The 18,092-nt window shown below is 59.1% G+C and overlaps 2 protein-coding genes across 7 annotated transcripts in view; one reads left to right on the forward strand and one right to left on the reverse strand.

Annotated features, from left to right (window-relative positions):
- CUNH7orf50 (chromosome unknown C7orf50 homolog) overlaps positions 1 to 18,092 on the forward strand; it is a 98,090-nt gene that overhangs the window by 26,707 nt on the left and 53,291 nt on the right. The gene's annotated exons all lie outside the window — the stretch shown is intronic.
- On the reverse strand, positions 3,688 to 17,212 carry GPER1 (G protein-coupled estrogen receptor 1). 6 transcript variants are annotated; one of them, XR_003793375.1, is made up of 4 exons: positions 14,735 to 17,212; positions 10,446 to 12,814; positions 10,149 to 10,274; positions 3,688 to 9,662 (listed from the first exon to the last, which is right to left on the reverse strand). XR_003793375.1 is itself a non-coding variant. In XM_029222357.1 (2 exons), the coding sequence occupies exon 2, from the start codon at positions 12,544 to 12,546 to the stop codon at positions 11,482 to 11,484; it is 1,065 nt and encodes a 354-aa protein (XP_029078190.1). In that variant the 5' UTR covers positions 12,547 to 12,814; positions 14,735 to 17,212; the 3' UTR covers positions 3,688 to 11,481. The 6 variants fall into 6 exon arrangements, 1 of the variants encoding a protein (XP_029078190.1); XR_003793376.1 differs by lacking the exon at positions 10,149 to 10,274 and having other exon boundaries at positions 3,688 to 7,781; XR_003793372.1 differs by having other exon boundaries at positions 3,688 to 10,274.

Consider the following 18,092-nt stretch of genomic DNA (forward strand, 5'->3'; position numbering starts at 1 on the left):
AAAAGCTTTCCCAGGATGGGGTGTTCACAGCTGGGAAAACAGTTGCTGCTTTGAAGATGGTTTTCCCAGGCACAGCGCTCATGTCTCCCGCTGTGAGGGGCAGAAGTGGCGTCTGGTGTAAACGTATGGCCCCTGGGGGGCTTCTGCTGGCCGAGGATGGCTGGTCTAAGCTGGGCCGACCCCAGGAACATACACTGACGGACGTTTGCCCAGATGCACACCTGAGCGCGGCTGTGGAGGTGTGGGTGTCAGGACACACCTGCATGTACCGGAGGCCCTGGCCTCTAGGTATGGATCAGCTCTGAGTGTGTGCTCAGAGGTGATGTCTTAAAAGGCAAAGGAAAGCGGCAGTTGAGGTCCTTGCTCACCACCAACGCCAGGTTTGGCCCGAGGATGCTGTCTTTGCGTCCTGAGCCTCTGCTGGCCTGACAGAGCCCTGCCCGTTCTTGAGGGCTTAGCACGGTGGCCACCAAAGCCAGGCGCCTCCACGCGGCAGCCTGCCTGGCCTGGAGGTGCGGGACGGCTGGAACCAGGCCCCACCTGGCACGGGGCAGGGGCTGAAGGGTGTGACTGAGGGACCTGGGTCTGGGGTGTGTGTAGTGGTACCATGACCAGGAATGGGGCGGGCGCCAGCACAGGGCTCAGCATGCAGGAAGGACCAAGAACTGGACACAGATGGAGGCTTACGGACGGACACGTGTCAGGGCACAGGCCAACTGCCGTGACGCGGAGACCCCAAAATCCAGTGCCTTACACAGGATGGAAATTTCACAGTGCGGAGGCAAGCGGCCCGGGCTGGCGCGGCTGATTCCTGGGGTCGTCCAGGGACGCGGCTCCTCTGGCCTCGCCGTCCTGACGCCCCTGGGCTGCCGCCCTGGTGTACGGTCAGTGGGAGCCCCCCCAACATGTGTGGTTAGTGCCGGGCGGGGCAGACAGTGAGGGTCAGTGGCCTCATCTCCCGGAGCCGACCAGGAAGCTGCGGGCAGCCTGGGCCTGTGACCTCCAGCTGGGCAGCAAGGAGCCCAGTCAGAACAGGCACCCGTTACTGGAAAGACGGGGGGTGCCGGGGAAAGGCCCGCCTTTGTCGCTGGCCAGAGCTCGCCGCCCCACTTCCAAGGTCAGAGCAGGGCTGTGGGGTAGGACTTGGTACCGCTTGGCTCAGGTGGACAGAGGCTTACACAGGGCGCCGGGTGGTCGTGACCTTGGGCACCACGCTTCTCTCTGACACCGTCAAGTGGAGACAGTACGGCCTGATCACACGGGGTCGCGCAGGCTGCCGCGGGGTAACGTGCTAAATAGCGGACACGGGGCCTCGAGGACACGCTGTGTGCGGCAGCTGCGTGTGTTCTGTGGTGATGAGGGCGGGAGACGTGTCAGCGTATATCCTGTCCGGAGGGTGGAGCTACTGTTTGTGTAGGGGCGTAGAAACTGATTTGAGCCAATTTCTACATTTGTTGGGATTTAGCAGGTTTATGAATTAGTCCTCTATTACACTGAGTTCTGGCTGCGGGGTCAGACCCCCCAGGAGCCCCCGGCCCCTCCCCGCTCTGTGCTGCAGAGGAGTCACAGCCCGTGTCGGTGCCAGGAGTTCACGGCATGGAGGGCAGGCGAGGGCGGTTTGTGTTTTAACATAAGTAATGAATGCAAGTGTGCGTCCTGGACTTCATACCAGGAAGTCAGCCTTGGGCAAGAGTCTCATCAGTAAATGCCTGACGATACAGCTGAGCGCTGGGAGCCAGCGGACAGATGAAGGGTGACTTGTGTGACAGTGACCTTTCGGGCACGGAGCCTCCAGGGGACCACAGCCCGTCTGCCGCCGTGGCAGCCTGGTGGCCGCTGGCGACCCTGGAGGCGGGGGCCTCCCGCTCAGGTAAAGCGCAGTGAGTTCTGTTGGCCCGCGTGCGGCAGACGGTGCTTCTCCACACGGGCAGCTCTTGCTCTTCCTTCGCCCGAAAGAAGGCTGCACCCCGAGCCCTCCAGCCGGGCCGGCCGCTGGCCTCGCCCTGAATGTCTGCCGTGTGGTCAGCACGGGGCCCTCCGCAGTGGGCTCTGTTCGGGAGAGGTTAGTGGAGCACCACGCCTGGGGAACCAGAGGGGGGTTTCGAAATGTGCCTCCTGATGGCGCGGAGGGTCCCCCAGGGCAGGCTCAGGGACCCTGCCAGCCAAAATGTGGACAGCGCACGGGGAGTGTGTGCGTGTGTGCACGTCTGCACGAGCGTGTGCTTGCGGGTCTTTGTCATGAGGGCATGTGTGTGTGGCTGTGTCTGTGTGCACGTGTGTGCAGGCACACTGGCGAGTGTGGGCTGGGCTCCGGCCCTGGCAGAGTATGTGTTCCCCGGGCATGGGCGTGCGTTCCGCCCCATCTGGCCGAGCAGGGCTCCTGGCCCTGGAGCCTGGGCTGTGTAGCTGGTGCCAGAGCCCTGCCAACCATCGGGGTCACCGGGGTGGAGGCGGGTTTTCTGAGCAGCCGGGCTGCTGGCACGCTCGTCCTCTTCTCTCTGGTCGCCCAGGTGCCCCGCGTGTCTGAAGAGGGAGTGGGAATTTGTAACTGGCGGGGAGGTTCCATGATTCCCGTGCATGTAAACTGCATTTCCCTGTAGTTTGTAAGAAAGACACTCATCCATGTGCCATTTTCTGTGTGTCTTGCTGCCCCGTGTTCTCCCCTGGCTGGAGCCCTGGGGGGCCCCCGGGGACTTGGGTGGGGCTTGGGTTAAGTCAGTGTGGTGGGCTGCTACCCCCGCACCCCAGTCCATCTTCCTGCCCTGTCGCTCCTCTATTCATGTGCAGTTCTTTCTTCTCAAGCTTACCCATTTAGGGGAAATTCTTTCCTTCAGACTGTATTTTGAGGCAAAAAAGGATCGCTGTCCCTTTATCATTGAAGTTTCTAATTCTGGGTCTGGTGTTACCAGCGTCGTATCTAATTTCTAGCCTTTACTTGACCTAACTTTCAGAAACAGGTGCAGGGAGTGTGGGTTAGTGAAGGTGACCCCTTTACCTGGGAAGTGGTAGTGACTTTCGGTGTTAAATTCTGATTTGAGCCTGGAGTTTTAAACTGAGCAGCTGTGATTTACGTGGAAGAATTTCATTTATGGCCGCAGATAGGCATACTTTGTATGGTGGATTTCTTTCCTTCCTTTTTTATTGTAAAGTAAGCAAATAGGAGGTACATACAGCTTAAAGGAAACCACAGCTGGGTCGAGAAACAAAACTCAGTGCCTCTTTCATCCCCCTGCTTTTCTTTAGACTTGTATCAGTATTTCCTGTGATGCATCCCTAAATAATAGTTTGGTTTTGCTTGTAGTTGAACTTTACATGGTTGGAATTGCATTCTACTTTTGTATTTTGCTGCTTTTTAAAAAAATTTTATTTTATCATTTTTTTTTATACCACAGGTTCTTATTAGTTGTCTGTTTTATACATATTAGTGTATACATGTCAATCCCAACCTCCCAGTTCATCCCACCACCGCCACCATCCCCGCTTTCCTGTATTTTGCTTTTTTTTTTTTTTTTTAATAAATGTATTCATTTATTTAGGCTGCGTTGGGTCTTCGTTGAAGTGCGCAGGGTTCTCATTGCGGTGGCTTCTCTTGTTGTGGAGCACGGGCTCTAGGCACGTGGGCTCAGTAGTTGTGGCTCACGGGCTCTAGAGCGCAGGCTAGTGGGATCCGCGGCATGTGGGATCTTCTCGGACCAGGGATCGAACCCGTGTCCCCTGCGTTGGCAGGAGGATTCCTAACCACTGCGCCCCCAGGGAAGCCCCTGTATTTTGCTTTTCTGACTAACGTTTATTGTAAGCGTTCTCCATGCTGTTGTTATAGCTCTAGATTGTTACTTTTTATTGGCACAGGAACATAGTTCATCCATTAGGTCCTCTGAGTTGTTGGCAGTTATGGGTGATGCCCTCATAGGTAGACACAGCTTCTCTGGGGTGTTGGCCTGGGGTGGAATTGCAAGGTCTTGGGATTTGCAGGCCTTCGCTTCTGCCGGATAAGCCCTATATGTTAGTCACCTCTTGCTGTGTAACAAATTACTTGCACAATTCTGGGGCTTCAAAGAGCTGGGCGTGGGGGTCTGGGTGGGGCCTCTCTACACTGTCTGGTTCAGCCCTTGGGCTGCAGCCTCGCCTGAGGGCTCGACGGGGACCATCTGCTTCCACACCCCACCCTCGCTCCCCATCAGCTCCTCGTCGGCTGTGGACCAAGGGCCTCGCCCACTGTCAGCCACAGGCTACCCTCCGCTCCTCCCCGAGGGGTGCACGCTCCATGGCGCCTGCTCCCTCCACATGAGGAGCCCTCTTCTCCCCCCGCGCCGTCCCGCGCTCCCTTGGCATCTTGGCTCTCGGGGCTGCTGCCACATGCCCGACGTGTGTGGCTCCCGCAGACTTTCCGCGTGCACCACACCTGTAGCCTCGCCCCTCAGCGGACGCCTGGGTGCCTAACCGTGACCTCAGATTTAGCTGCCCAAAATCCAGGTCTCCGTCTCCCCGAGCGTTCATCCACCGCGTTCATCCACCACCTTCCCCAGAGAAATAACAGCAACATCACTGCTCAGGCAAAAACCCTTCTCTTTGTTCTTTTTAATTTTATTCTGGTAAAATATGCGTAACGTAATCAAATCAACCACTTTAGCCATTTCTCAGTGTCCAGTTCGGGGGCATTAAGTACACTCTCACTGTTGTGCAGCCGTCACCACTGTCTGTCTCCAGAACTTTCTCATCTTCCCGAACTGAGACTCTGCCCCCATGAAACACGGACACCCCCTCCCCTCCCCCAGCCCTGGCCCCCACCCTCTACTTTCTGCCTCTGTGACCCTGACTCCCCCGGAGCCTTGTGAGTAGAACCACACAGTCTGTCCTTCTGTCTCTCATGTTCCACGTCTCTTCCATCCGGGCGTCCTGCCGAGCCCTGCTGACTTCAGAATGTACCCAGAGTCCAGCCGCCCTCACCACGCCAAGTGCCCCCCTCCTGGTCCAAGCCCCGCCCCACTCGCCGCAGCGGCCTCTCCCTGCTCTCTGTGTCCCCTCCTTGGACACGCTGGACGCATTCATCCAGTTCCCCCTCCCCCACCCCCACCGCTGTTTTCGAAAAACTGTTAATGGCGTTTCCCAGCTAGGCCTGTGGTGGCTTCACACTCCATCACTCACATCCCCTGTTTAAAGCTTTCTTCCAGAAATTGGTCTGGGAGACCCCGGCCTTTCTGATTTTCCATGTCTTTAAGGGGCTGACTTTTACACATGTTGCCCAGTGCAGAGGTTACCACGGTTGTCAGGGTGGGGAGATGGGACTTCTGGGGGACCTCACTGGACTTGCTCAGCGGGACGTGCCCTGCAAGCCACTCTTCACACCCAGGGAAGGTACGGCAGCTGCCCTGGGGAGAGTTCTGCGCTGTGGCTTCAGGGACAAAACCATGCTGTTGACTCTGCGAAGGGTGAGACTAGCGACCTGAAACCGTGGCTGCTGTGATTTTCTTCATTTCTGGGCGGTTTACATTGTTGAGTCGGCAAAGAAAACTGTCCTATCTGCTGAAGACTGAATGTTCTGAGCAGGGGGCGGGGCCCACCTCCTGTCTGGTTGGCTGTGGGAGTTTGTTGTGACCTCCCTGGAAGAGCCCGAGTCTCCTGGGGGCGGGGGACCCACATGTGTCTGGGGGGGGGGGCGGCCCAGCATGGGACCGAGGCTCCCTCCATGTAGGGGCCCAGCCCGTACAGGAGGCCCGAGTCGTGCGGAGCCCTGTCCAGACCAGGGTATGGCCCACCCTCTCCCGGAGCTCGGGCGGCAGGAGGTGGGAGAGTGCAGTAGTGGGGTCCAGGCAGAGGGAGCAGTGCGGGAACAGGGACTCTGCGTGAAGGGTCTGTTCCCTCTTCAGAGACCTCGTATCCGATGTCCACTGTCCTCGGGACCAGCCCCCTGGACAGATGGGGACGGCGTTCTTTCTAATAACTGGACTCCCCAGGACTCCCTACAGCTGATTTCTTGTGATAAGTTTTAGATCGATTCCACCTACTTACAAAGGCTTAGAATTTCAGTCAGGTTTTCGTCCACTTTTGTTCTCTGTTCCTTTGGCCTTTAAAACCCTTGTTCCCGGATGAGATCCCCACCCACTGGACATTGGCAAAAGTCAGATGAACTCAGAGCAACTGACCTTTTCTGACGACACTGAACTGGGCATTGAAGGCAAAGGCTCCAGCAGGTGCCTGTGGGGCACGTGGAGCGTCCTGGGACGGAAGAGCCTTTCCCAGACTCTCCAGGCCTCGTGGTGCTGTGTCGGCCCCAGCGCCTGGTGTTGAGGAGCCTGGGCGGGTCCTGCTCTGATGGCCGGTGTCCCCACTTCCTGGGGACCCCTGTCTTGCGGACCCACAGCCGTTCCCTGAGGGCCTGCTGGTTGATGCAGGCTGCATCGGGCCTTCTGGGGTCTGCAGGCTGTGCCAGCAGGCAAGGTGGGCTCAGAGGCTCAGACACCTTTGACCAGGAGGCTGGTGGGCACTCAGTGGGGAGCGGGGTTGGCGCAGGTGACTCTGCCCTCCTCCTCCCCCTTTCCACTGTCCCTGGAGTCCCCCCAGCTGTGAGGCTAAGTGCCAACATCATCTTCAGACAGGCCTCGGTGATGCCGCAGAAGGGTGCTTGGCAGGCAGGTCTCCGTGATAACGATTGATGCAGGAGATGTTCAGACAGACACCTCACCTGGCTGGAGAGGAGGCGCTTCTGTGCGGCCGCCGCGCCCCGGCTCAGGAGGCGCTCTATCACAGATAGGAAGTCGCTGGGGAGGAAGTGGCACAGGAATAGCTGGGACGTGCCTATTTCCCGGAGCTCTGAGCAGGTTGCCCCGGTGCCAGCGCCCCGGCGAGACGGTGGTCGATCCGCACCCTTCTGCCCTTGCGCCCTTCCTTCGTGCCGCAGAGAGCTGGGGGTGCCTGGGGAGTTGGTGGGTGAGGGATGCCCCCCTGGCCCTGCCTGGGTGCTGGCCATACTGCCAGGCCGCAGGTCCCTGGGTGCCCCATAGAGAGTCGTCACAGGGACAAAACCGGCCTTCGTGGCTTTATGAAGCGCCGGAGCATGACCTAGTAAATTCAGCTATAGTTTTTACTGAAGTCTTTTTCCCTTTATTTTTGATTTAAAAACATATCAAAGGACACCCCAGATGATTAGTCTCCCACTGTGGAAAAGAAAAGAAAACTTGAATTACGAGGCAGTAAGGAAGAAGAGAACTTTATTGAGAACACTTGCAGTACGCGTTAGCGGAAGCTTCTCAGATTCCAGACAGCTTAAACCTTAACGTTTTCAGGCCGTGCAGGCTGTCTCCCCTCTGTGGGCAGAAGCGGACGGTGGCATCGAGGCGTGTTGCAGGGCTGAACGTCCAGCAGGGCAGGCAGTGTGGGAGAGGACCCAGTACTGCGCCCGGTTCTTTCCAGGAGCAGCTTCCCTGAGATGCAGCTTGCCTACTGTCCCCGCACCCTTTGCACTTGGGTGCGACAGTGATTCTCAGGGGCTCACAGCGGTATGGCCGTCATGGGTCACTAACGAGAGACGCTTGCTTCACCCTGTCCCCGTTTGCAGCCCCTGCCCACCCGTCCCCCAGCGCCGGGCACCCACTTCCTGCTTCCTGTCTGCGGATTTGCCAGCTCTGGCGTTTCACGTCAGCGGACTCACCCGGTGCGGTCCTTTCCTGACTGGTTCTCACGGAGCACTGTGTGTTCAGGGCTCCCCCGTGTTGCAGCAGGTGTCAGTGCTTCATGCCCTCCTGGGGCCAAGGAGCCGTGTGGACGGACCGAGTTGTATTCACCTGTGGATGAACAGCTGGGTTGTTTCCACCACCAACTACTGTGATGGGAGCTGCCGTGGACACTCGTGCACAAGTACTTGTTGGAGCATCTGTTCCGACCCCTTTGAGTGTGCACCCCAGCATGGAATTGACACTGCACACACTTGTCCCAGTTGCTTTGCCGCCTAAAGTGCTCATGCGTTCTCGCTCTGTGTGTGTCCCCTTAGCGTGAGGGCATCACCTCACGTCCCCCAGTGGCAGAGTGGCCCTCGGTCTCGGGGAGTCGAGCGTCAATGTGATACTTTAGTCTACTGGGGGGTCCACTTCCACCAGCTGACCCCCTGCTTGTAGCACTTTTTCTTCCTGGGACCGTCCTCCCCAGGACCACGTTCTGGTTTAGATGCTTGTCTCCCGACCGTCCCTTAATTTGGAGCAGCCCTCCGCCTCCTCTGTCTCTCGTGACGTGGTGTTGTGGGTGGAGGCTGCCTCCTGTCCCTGTTTCGGACCGGGTGGTGCTTCCCCCCCATTAGATTCTGGCTGTGATCCTGGATTCGGACGTGGGGATGCACTCCCTGCCCTGGGGTCCGCGTCTGGACTCCCGTCGGGTGGGCTCCGCGGAAGCCCCGAGTTGCGGGCCGTCCCGTCTCTGTGCTGTTGGTCACTGTTCCCCGCGGTAAAGCGGTCGGGCGTCCTGCTCCTGGTCCAGCGAGTGCCCCTGCTTTAGCCACGTCAGGGGTCTCGCCTGTCCCAGGCTGCGCGACAGTCGTGTGTGACGAGCCCTCCAGGACCCTCTGCCGGACCAGTCAGCCGGCCTCTGCTCTGAGCAGGGTCCTTCCCGTCTAGTCACTCACTCCTCCCTTCAGTCCTTCCTTCATTTCTGTGGGTTCTTGTATTTACTTCATTGCTCAGTTTATGTAGGTGATATTTATATGTTTGTTATTGGATGGACTCGTGGATTCTCATTTTTCAATAGTTGAGGGTTACTTACCCGTCTAATGATCTCGATGTTCAAACTGCCCAGGTCGTCCAGTGGGAACCCTTGAGCTGGGTCCCTGTGTCCTGGTGATGTGGCCCTGTTATTGTCCTGATGCTTCTCGCCTCCTGGCAGGACACCCTGTCCAGGACCCCGAGGCGCCTGCCTCCTGTGAGGGTATGGATGCTGGAGGCCCAGGCCTGGGCAGGGTGGGCTGGGGAAGGTACAGCGTGTCCGCACACACCCCGTCCGCGTCTGAGGTGCTCACGCCCAGCAGGCACACGCACACCACACGCGCCCGTGCACGTTCCCGCCACAGACACTGGGGCTGAAGCCCGAACTCCAGTTCCCACGCGCGCCCACGGGTGCTCGCCACCTGCTCTTCCCCCTCCCGTCTCCGCGTCCGTCATGGCAGCACCCTCGCTAATGTGCTCGGTCATGGTGGTTTAGGGTCGTCTCAGAGGTGCCCCCATACCCCGGCCAAGACGGAGGTTAGGGCCCAGCCTTCCCTCCAACGGGGTGGGTACACAGCCCTCCCGCCAGGGCCCTCCCAGGCTCAGGGGAGTGAGTTACTAAGCACAGAGGACGTTAGGAAGCCGCGTTCGGCGCTGACACCGTGCCTTCCGTGCTGGCTGCTCTCCACTTCTGTGCTCTTGGTGGGGTTCGGAGAGCGTTGCTGCCCAGGAGAGCGGGGTTACCAGGAAACAGCAAAGCCGTCGGACGCCTTGACTTTACCTTGTGCTGCTCTAGCGAAAATCGTGAAACCAGCCTCCGCTCTCAGATAAACGCCCCGAGAAGGACGTGTGTGCGCCGGCGGGCGGCTGTGCGTGCTCGGAGCCCGCTGGGGGCGCTGATCGTGGCTCTGCCCCCGGAGCCAGGGCTCTAGGGTCTCGGCTGAGAAGGGACTCCGGGAGCACCTGGTCCAGCCTCTGGTTCAGTAAGAACCCCTTTTGGTTAAGTCGGGGCCTCTGCCTTGTACCTGCCTTCCCCCCGACGGGCCCTCGGAGCCATTGTGCCGCTGGTTTTGCAGATCAGGAAATGGGCTTCCAGAGCTGAGTGGCAGGTGCTGTGCGGGGCCCTGTTTGACTCATGTCTCTGCCCACAGAGCTCTCGAGGCCTCGGTGCTTGCTTGGGTGTGTGTCAGGTGTGAGGAGGACAGGTTTGCTCTGTGATCTCAGGTGAACCAGGGACTGCGGGATGGAAGCTGCCTCTGATTAGCCAGCGGGGGTGGGGGGTGGTTCTGTGAACACCCAGCCAGCCCACGGAGTGAGGGCTGCCCCGTCCCTGATCAACACTTTGGGGCCTCGGTCGGACGCAGTTCCCACCCAGATATCCTGATGTCGGGCACCTCTGGGGAAGGACGGGGACTGTGACCTCGGGTGGCTTTGCATGGCTTCCGCGTGGTTTGCTCCTACCTGTTGGAGACCAGGGGAAGCCGAGCACACAGGGAGGGGACCTGGTTCCTGGCTGTGTCGTTACTGCTTAAGGTTTCCAGCGGTCAAGTCAGACTCTTGGGGCCGCGCGTGCACCTCCTGGGTTTGCTGGAGCGTCGGGGACAGGCCCCGTTCACTAACACATCGTCTGTCCCTGTCCCGGCCATCACCACCCTCCCAGCGGGGATGAGAGCAAGTGTGCACTTGATGGAGCCCTCAGTGCTGGGGCTCCTGCGATGGGGACTTGCGGGGGTCAGGGAACTTAATAACAGCTCTCACCTCGTAAGATGCGAGTCTGTGTGGAAAGCGAGGCTTCGGTGGGGCTTGAGCCACTGGAGACGGCGCTTGTTGAACGCAGATATTTCCTTGGGACAGATACTCTCTGTCGGAGGTTTGCACTCATCGAGAACCGTTAAAACTAAAAACGGCTCGCTTCCTGTCACTTAAACATTGTTCACCGTCCTCCCGGCGAGGCCAGCCGCGTCCCATCTTGGTTGTGCTTCTGGGGAGGAGGGGGCCCTGGGCAGGGCGGGTGGGCCCAGCCCTGTAGAACCCCTAGAAGAGCGAGGCTGTGTGATGCGTTTGCAGTAGAGATTATCCTGGCGCCCAGAGAGCGTGTGGCACCCGTGTCAGGCACCGTCCAGGTGCCAGGAGCGTCCAGGGCTTGGGCTGGAGTCTGCAGAGTCCTCCGGGCAGTGAGGGCGCCTCCAGACGCTGGGGAGCTTTTTCTTGGTGAGGAAGGGGTGGTCCTGCTGCTGGGGCTCTGAGTGACCCCCCACCCGGCCCCTTAGGGAGCTGCTCAGGTGGAGAATTGGGAAGAATCGGCATGGCTGTACTTTATTGACAAAGACTGGACATTCCCAGACTCAGCTGGTTTTCTTTTTTACGTTTTGACGAGAGGGGTCTGCGTTGTCGTTGTTACCGCTGCGTTCACTCTGCCCTTCAGGAGGCGCACAGCAACATCCCTCCCCAGGCTGGCGGGAGGTGCAGGGCACCCGGCGTCCTCCCACTTAGCACACACGCACACACACACACGGAGGCGCGGAAAGTGTTCCGCCACCTCCAGTTCACGCTAGGTGCGTGAGTTCTGTTCCTCTAAAATGGCAAATTTATGGCACGTCCCAGTGTTCCCCTCCTTTTCGCTCTCGTTGGCGGTGTCAGAAACGTCTGCCACATGATCCAGCGTGTGCGGGGGTCCGTGCCCCGTGCTCATGACCCAGATGGATGGACAGCTCTGTGTGTGAGTGGCCAGCGGGAGGGTGCCTTAGGGCTGCGCGGGGCACAGTGTCCGGCCCTTGCCGCCCACCCCACCCCCCTACACGGCACTGCTGAACTTCACCTCGGCCTGCTCGGTGCTGTCCGGGACCGCCGCCTTGAGGGCCGCGTGGCAGAAGCGGTTCAGGGCGGACAGGCTGGTCTTCTGCTCCAGGTAGAGCCGCAGCTTGTCTCGGAAGGTCTCCCCGAGGAAGCTGTAGACCAGGGGGTTGAGGCAGCTGTTGGAGAAGGCGGCCAGGTTGACCACGTGGCCGGCCAGCGGGTGCGCGTGGCGGGGGGACCTCTGGCAGGGTCCGGCCCCGGGCGGCGCACGCTGCAGCAGGTGTACGCTGATGAAGACGTTCTCGGGCAGCCAGCACACGAAGAAGACCAGGACCACGGCCAGGATCATGCGCAGAGCCTTCTGCCTCCGCGGGCGAAGGCCATGGTGCCGGTGCGCCGTCACCAGGACCCTGACGATGAGCGAGTAGCAGAGGCCGATGATGGCGAAGGGGACCACGAAGCCCAGCGTGACCTCCAGCCACTGCACCTCCCTGACGTCGGCAAAGCAGAAGCAGACGTCCTCGCTGTGCTGCAGGTGCACGGCGGTGAAGGGCACCAGGGTGGCGGACACGGAGGCCATCCAGATGAGGCCGCAGCTCAGCCGCGCGCGGGGCTTGGTGCGGAACGGGCCGCAGCGTGTGGCCTTGGCCAGAGCCAGGTAGCGGTCGAAGCTCATCCAGGTGAGGAAGAAGACGCTGCTGTACATGTTGACCTGCAGGAAGAGCGACATGAAGGTGCAGAGTGCGGTGATGTCGTAGTACTGCTCGTCCAGGTTGAACACCTCGATCAGCGAGTCTGCCACCAGGACGAGGTCCGCGGCCGCCAGGTTGGTGAAGTACAGGTCGGGGATGGTCATCTTCTCCCGGAAGCGGATGTTCACCGCCAGGATCAGGAGGTTGCCCGCGAAGCCGATGGGGAAGAGGAAGATGGTGTAGAGGCAGGACAGGAAGAGCCCGACGGCGCGCTGCTGCTGCTCTGAGAGCGCGGCCGAGCTGTTGGCCAGCGTGCGGGGCAGGCCGAGGCCGCTGGAGGAGCCGTTGGAGGCGCCCGGCGGCGTCTCCATGCTGGGCCGGGCGCCCGGAGGGACAGCCGGCCTCTCAGGATTTGCCGCAAGGCTCCCAGAAACCGTTTTTTAACAGGAAATCCCTCTTGAGAAGGAAAGGGGATGCTCTTGGAAGCGAGCCAGGCATCTGGAAGAGCGGAGCAGGCCCCAGGGGCACTTGTGCAACCGGAGGTGGAGGTCGGCGCCTGCGCTCTGGCCTGTGCGTCTGCCTGGCCTCTGGGTCTGCGGCTGTGTCCACGCCACACCTGAGCCCCTCACTCCCGGGCACCTGGGGAAGCAAGAGCAGAGGGTTCAAGCCCGGCGGCTCCAGGGCTCACTGAGGATGCGGGACGGTGCCGCACACGAGCGCGCGGGGCAGGCCTGGACGTGTCCCCTCCGCTTGCAGGGCCGGCCGGCCCTGTGCTGGAGCAGGGGAGTCATGCGCAGAGCACGGCCCGTGTTCTCTCCCCAGGGCCCCCAGGGCCACTGGGCCTGAGTGCAGCTGGCGGTGACGCGTGCTCAGGCCCCCGGACGCAGCTCAGGAGGGAGCACGGCTGGATGTTCGCGTGGAAGCCTTAGGAGGGTTGTGGTCAGGAGACGAAATAGTTTTATTTCGGCGGCTGCTGAAAGAGAACTAAGACGGGAAGGGGAAAAGCGGCCTTTTCTGGAAGGGAGTGGGCCCAGCACGCTTGGTGAGAGGTAGAGCAGAGTCTTTTTTCTTGCAATAATACAGATCAAAGAAGTCTAGCATTTTCGGCTAACCCTAAGTTTGGGTGCCGAACACGGAACTGTTTTCAGAACATGGAATGAGAGAACATGAGAAATAAAGGTGGTCATTGTTTTAGGAAATAAGATTTGAATTTTTTTCACTGTTTTGACAAATTATTGTAAAACCGAATGTATTTCCCCACTGCTGTTTGCAACCTAGAAACGCTGTGACTTGGAGGCTAGGAAGAGCAACCCTCCCAGACCTCTGCTTCTGACCGTCTCGCCCTGGTGGCCGCTCACGCGCTCGGCCTGACACAGGCTCTGCTCAGCACGCTCCCCAGAGGCTCTGTGGCGTTGACGGGGCACCCTGGGCAGGGTCTGCGGTCTCGGGCATCACGGCTGGGGAGGGGCAAGGTGGCCCCAGCTTTGTGGGGTGGCCCCGTCGGCAGGGCCGGGGTGGAGGAGCCTTAGTGACCACCTGGGAGAGTTTCTGCCTCTCCTGGGAGGTGGCCAGGGAGCGTTTTCAAAGTTGCCAGAGCAGCCGGTGCTTACTGACCTATTGCTTGAAAACAGAGTTTCTAAAAAACAAAGAGGAAAGAGATGAATCGGGACCTTGGTGTCAGTTATTTTAAAAGGGTTCAATAACCTCTGCTTCACTGGGGTTGATAAACTGGATTTTACTAGTTGTGTTGTGTTCTTTATTCATCTTTGGTAGGTATTCCCAATTTGAACCACATAAATGCCGTTGTTCTCAGATTCCATCTGTAATGTTTAAAGCCTCTGTTTGTAAATTTCTCTGTAAAAACCCCTTCGAGTATTTGTTTTGCTTTTTAAATGTGGGAATTTTGGCAAGTTTTGGACTGATTCTCAGGAAACTCCAAGGTGAGCAGAGCCCTTGAGACACACCTGCCCTCCCCTGTGCTCGTTAGGTGTTGGCCGTCACTTCTTTCCCGGGTCAATGGGTCTTTGATCCTTGACCAATGCTGTTTTCATGGTGGTTTGATGAAAAGATAAGCATGAATCTTACTGCTGACACACTTTCCTCATGAAAGTTGGCCACGAATTTACAAATAGAAAGTTGAGTATAAAACAGGTATCATTTTGTTTCAGATTGCCACTGCTTGTCCAGATCTAGAAAAATGAACCACATTTTTGTCAGATCTACGGGTATCTTTTATATATAAAATTAATCTCGGGTTGGCGGGCATCCTCATTGAGGGAGTAAGTGAAGCGCCGCCGTCAGAGCCCTGGCGATCTTCTTGGAGAAGATCCTTGTTTGAACAAAACAGGACGGAAAGCAGCTAGCGTTGTTTTCAGCCAGCGTCATGAAAGACCCTTCCTGCTGAGCCGCCCTCACTGAAGGTGCCCGGTCTGTGCACATCTGCTCTGGCTGTGCGCTGTCTTGTGCCGCACCCAGCCGAGACGTCCAGCCCCGTCTGCCCGGCCCGTCTCCGTCCCGGCGCCGACCCGAACACAGACCCAGAGCCTGGGTCACGCTTACCTGCACGGCCGCCGCTGGCCACCTGCGTGTGTCCTCTGAGCAGACCCGTCCCCCGTCTCTGGGAGGGCAGCTCAGCCAGCCTCCGGGATGCGCTCACGGCTGGGGGGTGGCAGCAATTCTGGACTTGGGGGTGGAATCGGGACCTTCGCGGGACGCCAGAGAGGAGCGTGGAGGCTCCGGAGGCCAGCCCGTTGTCCTCGGCAGGCAGCCCGGTCGGTTGTCGGTGGTTGTCGGTTGGTTGGCCCCTGGCGGCTGCAGGCAGGCTTTATAGGCCCGCAGATGGCGGGCGGGCACCTCCCACAGGTCCGGATGTAACCCCTTTTTTGCTGGGCCTTTTTCTCCCCCTCTGGCACTGAGCTCAGTCCCACCAAAGAGTCTTCAGGGAAATTTCCAGTTGAACAGCTTTTTTTTACCCACTGATACAAACCTCTTTTTAAGTTTGAAGGGATTGTAAATGGGTCTTATCTTTTAGATAAAAATCTGTCATCCTTTGGTGACGCTTACGTATTCTTGCTTGTTTTAGCAATGGACTGCCTTTAAAACTAAAACTAGATTTCCTAAGTTCGGAGAGTAGTATGTGAATTATACATAGAGAATTTCACCTAGGAGTTTCACAAGACACTTGTAGAAAGAAATGTAAACCCAGCAAGTAGCAGGTATTTTCGGCAGGTGAGCTCAGAGTCGGGTAGACGAGTAGCCTCCGCTCCCCTTCCCTTTGCTCCCGAAGCCCCTGGAGGTGCCTGTCCTGCAGGTGTTGCCTAAGACCCCTCTTTCCGCCAGGGCTCCCGCCCTCCCGCTGTGCGCCTGCCCTGGTGCCGGCAGGACCGGCCTGACCCCACTTCCAGTGCCGACTGACCATGCGCCCCACCTGCCGGCGGATGGATGTCACCATCGGCCTGGAGAGGCTGGCAAAACCGCCCCAAGCGTCCCCGGACACGCTCAGCTCGGGGCCGAGAGCTCTGCAGGCCCTCCGTGCCCTGGCCGCCGGCGAGAGTTGCGTGGTTGTCATCAGCACTGCATTTTAATCCATCTCCTACCTTCCTCTTGGGTGCCCCTTTTTTCACCTCTTTGGTTTTTGAAGCTGTGAGACTGAACTCCGAGTGGATGAACGAAGCACACCGCTGCAGTGTGAGCCCCCGCCTGGTGGGACGGGAGTGTGGGGTGAGGGCGGGGTCCCTGAGCCCCGGGGTCAGCGTGCTGTGAACCTTCTGCTCTGTTCCCAGCTGAGTGCCTGTGAGCTTGAAGGTGTTTTTTGAGCGATGCTGACTGACTTAACATCCTTTGGGAAATGTACACGTTTCCACAGAAGACAGTGTTGAATTTTTTATGGAAAAGTACTAATGTTCAGGGTTCTTTCCAGCTGTGCTTCTAATAGGTTCGCTTTTTAAAGAATGGCGTGATCACATAAATGGGGCCGATTTGATTTTAGACCTGTTTCTGGCCAGCTGCACACGCAAGATGGCTTCAACACTAGAAATGCTGGAGACACCATTTTGAGAGCAGTGAGTCATGAGAAAGTACAGTTTCCCCTTGAGTTAAATAAATGACTAAAACACAAATTCAGACCCTGAAATAGCCGAGTCACGTCACTGAAGCACAGCCGCTCCCTCCTGGCGGGAACCACGGCCTGCAGCCCCGCCTCTCGTCCACGTGTCCCCAAACTCACCTGGGGCCGATGGTCGCGGGCCGAGCCAGGGCCGCTAGGCCGCGGGCCCCCTTTTCTCGTGGCCCCCGGTGGGTAAGTAATGGTCAACCCTCCTGCAGCTGGTCAGCGTGAGGGCCAGCCCACGGTGTTGGGGGGAGCGTCAGGCTACTGAACCCCAGTTGATGTTCGCACAGGCAGGGCCCAAGAGGCCTCGTAGACGTTTTCGTGAGGCGAGAAGCCCGTCTGTACGTTTTAACATCCAGCCTTGAAAGAGCGCTTACTCCGCACTGGGCAGCGTGGCGCCCACCGTCTCGGAACCCTCCGTGAGCTCCGTCAGGTGAGGCGGTATCCCCGTGTACTGATGGGAAAACCGAGCTCAGAAGGAACGTCACCGGGGCCTCGGAGCTGGGGCTCGGCCCGTCTGAGGGCCTCTGAGCCCGAGGTCTCCTCTCCTCGCTGGGAGCCTCCCACATTGACCGTTGGCCTGAAGGGTGCTCGTCTTGGGGCAGAACTGCAGTTCTTGGGATCTTCCTGTCCATCCCCGAACTGGGTCAGCAGCTGGGTGGTGCCCCTTGCCGCCCCTGCCCCGCCTCACACAGCTCTCTGCTCTGTGTGGGGCTGCGGGGCGGGGCGGCCGGAGCCGCGACTGGCGCTCCCCTCGCCGGGCTCCTCGCGTCTCGACACAGCCGTCGTGCCCCTGTTGGTGTCGCGAGTCCCGGTCCTGCACGTGCGCAAGTGCGTGTGCCCGACAGCTGCCGGCGGAGGGCAGCCCCGTCGTGGGAAGGGTTTGCTGCTCCCCAGCCCCAGCGCAGGCGCCCATTGCGCGCATGGCCCCGCGGTATTTACGGTATTTACGACTCGAGGCAACGGCCCAGGGCCCGGCTGGTGTTGACTCTCAGGCAGCTGGCTCCTCTGTGCCGTTGCCAGGAGCCTCCTGGACGTTTCCTTTTGGCCTTTGAGAAGGACCTGCCAGCAGCACAGGAACAGGGGTCTGCCCAGGGAGGGGCTGTCCCATCCCTGGGGACTCTGGGTGGAATGCTCTAGAAGGCCGGGCTGCAGGCCCAGGTCCTTGTCCCAGCCCCATGCTAGTGGCCCCAGCAGTGTCCTGGGAGGGGCGAGGAGCCCCAGGAGGCGGCTTCCCACCCCGTCAGCCCCGCTTTATCCCACACACCCTCTCCTGGAGTCAGGTGCCCCCCGCCACCAGAGAGCCTGTGTGTTTGCTTAGCTCTCGGTTGGCTCTGGAGCTCTCTCTCCGGCTCTGTGTGTCCTCACGGGGTGCAGGATGCGGGCTGAGTGGAGCAGAGCCGCGGGGGCAGGGACGGGGTGTGGGGGCTGGGGGCCTCGACCTTCCAGCGGTCAGCCCCCCCCCCCCCCCCCCCCTCCAGCCAGAGCAGCCCCTCGTCGTCTCAGGCTTTGTTTAAAGAAAGGCTCCTGCTGCTAAAAAGAAAGTTTGGGAGCCACCAGTTTACATTCTTGTGGCGGGTCCTAAGATGGTTCCTTTAGCCGACATACTTAGAAACGCAGTGTGAGCAGCTCCTCCAGGCTTGGCCGCCGTTTCTTCAGGGAGCCCTGCGCACTCGTGGACTTGCCGTCGCCTCGTCTGGTTCTAAGACTGGCAAGCCGTTGGCGTCTGTTACTGGGAATTGATTGATTGAGGTCCTTTCCCTTCTGGCCTGCACTCCTGCCACAAACCATAGAAAACTGGATGGACTC

Source organism: Monodon monoceros, unplaced genomic scaffold (assembly GCF_005190385.1).
Source record: "Monodon monoceros isolate NGI ecotype Baffin Bay Population unplaced genomic scaffold, NGI_Narwhal_1 Super_Scaffold_13, whole genome shotgun sequence".
NCBI lineage: Eukaryota > Metazoa > Chordata > Mammalia > Artiodactyla > Monodontidae > Monodon > Monodon monoceros.

What these genes read in the sequence shown, in the direction of transcription:
- GPER1 (XM_029222357.1), bottom strand. Translation starts at nt 12,546, where the DNA reads ATGGAGACGCCGCCGGGCGCCTCCAACGGCTCCTCCAGCGGCCTCGGC.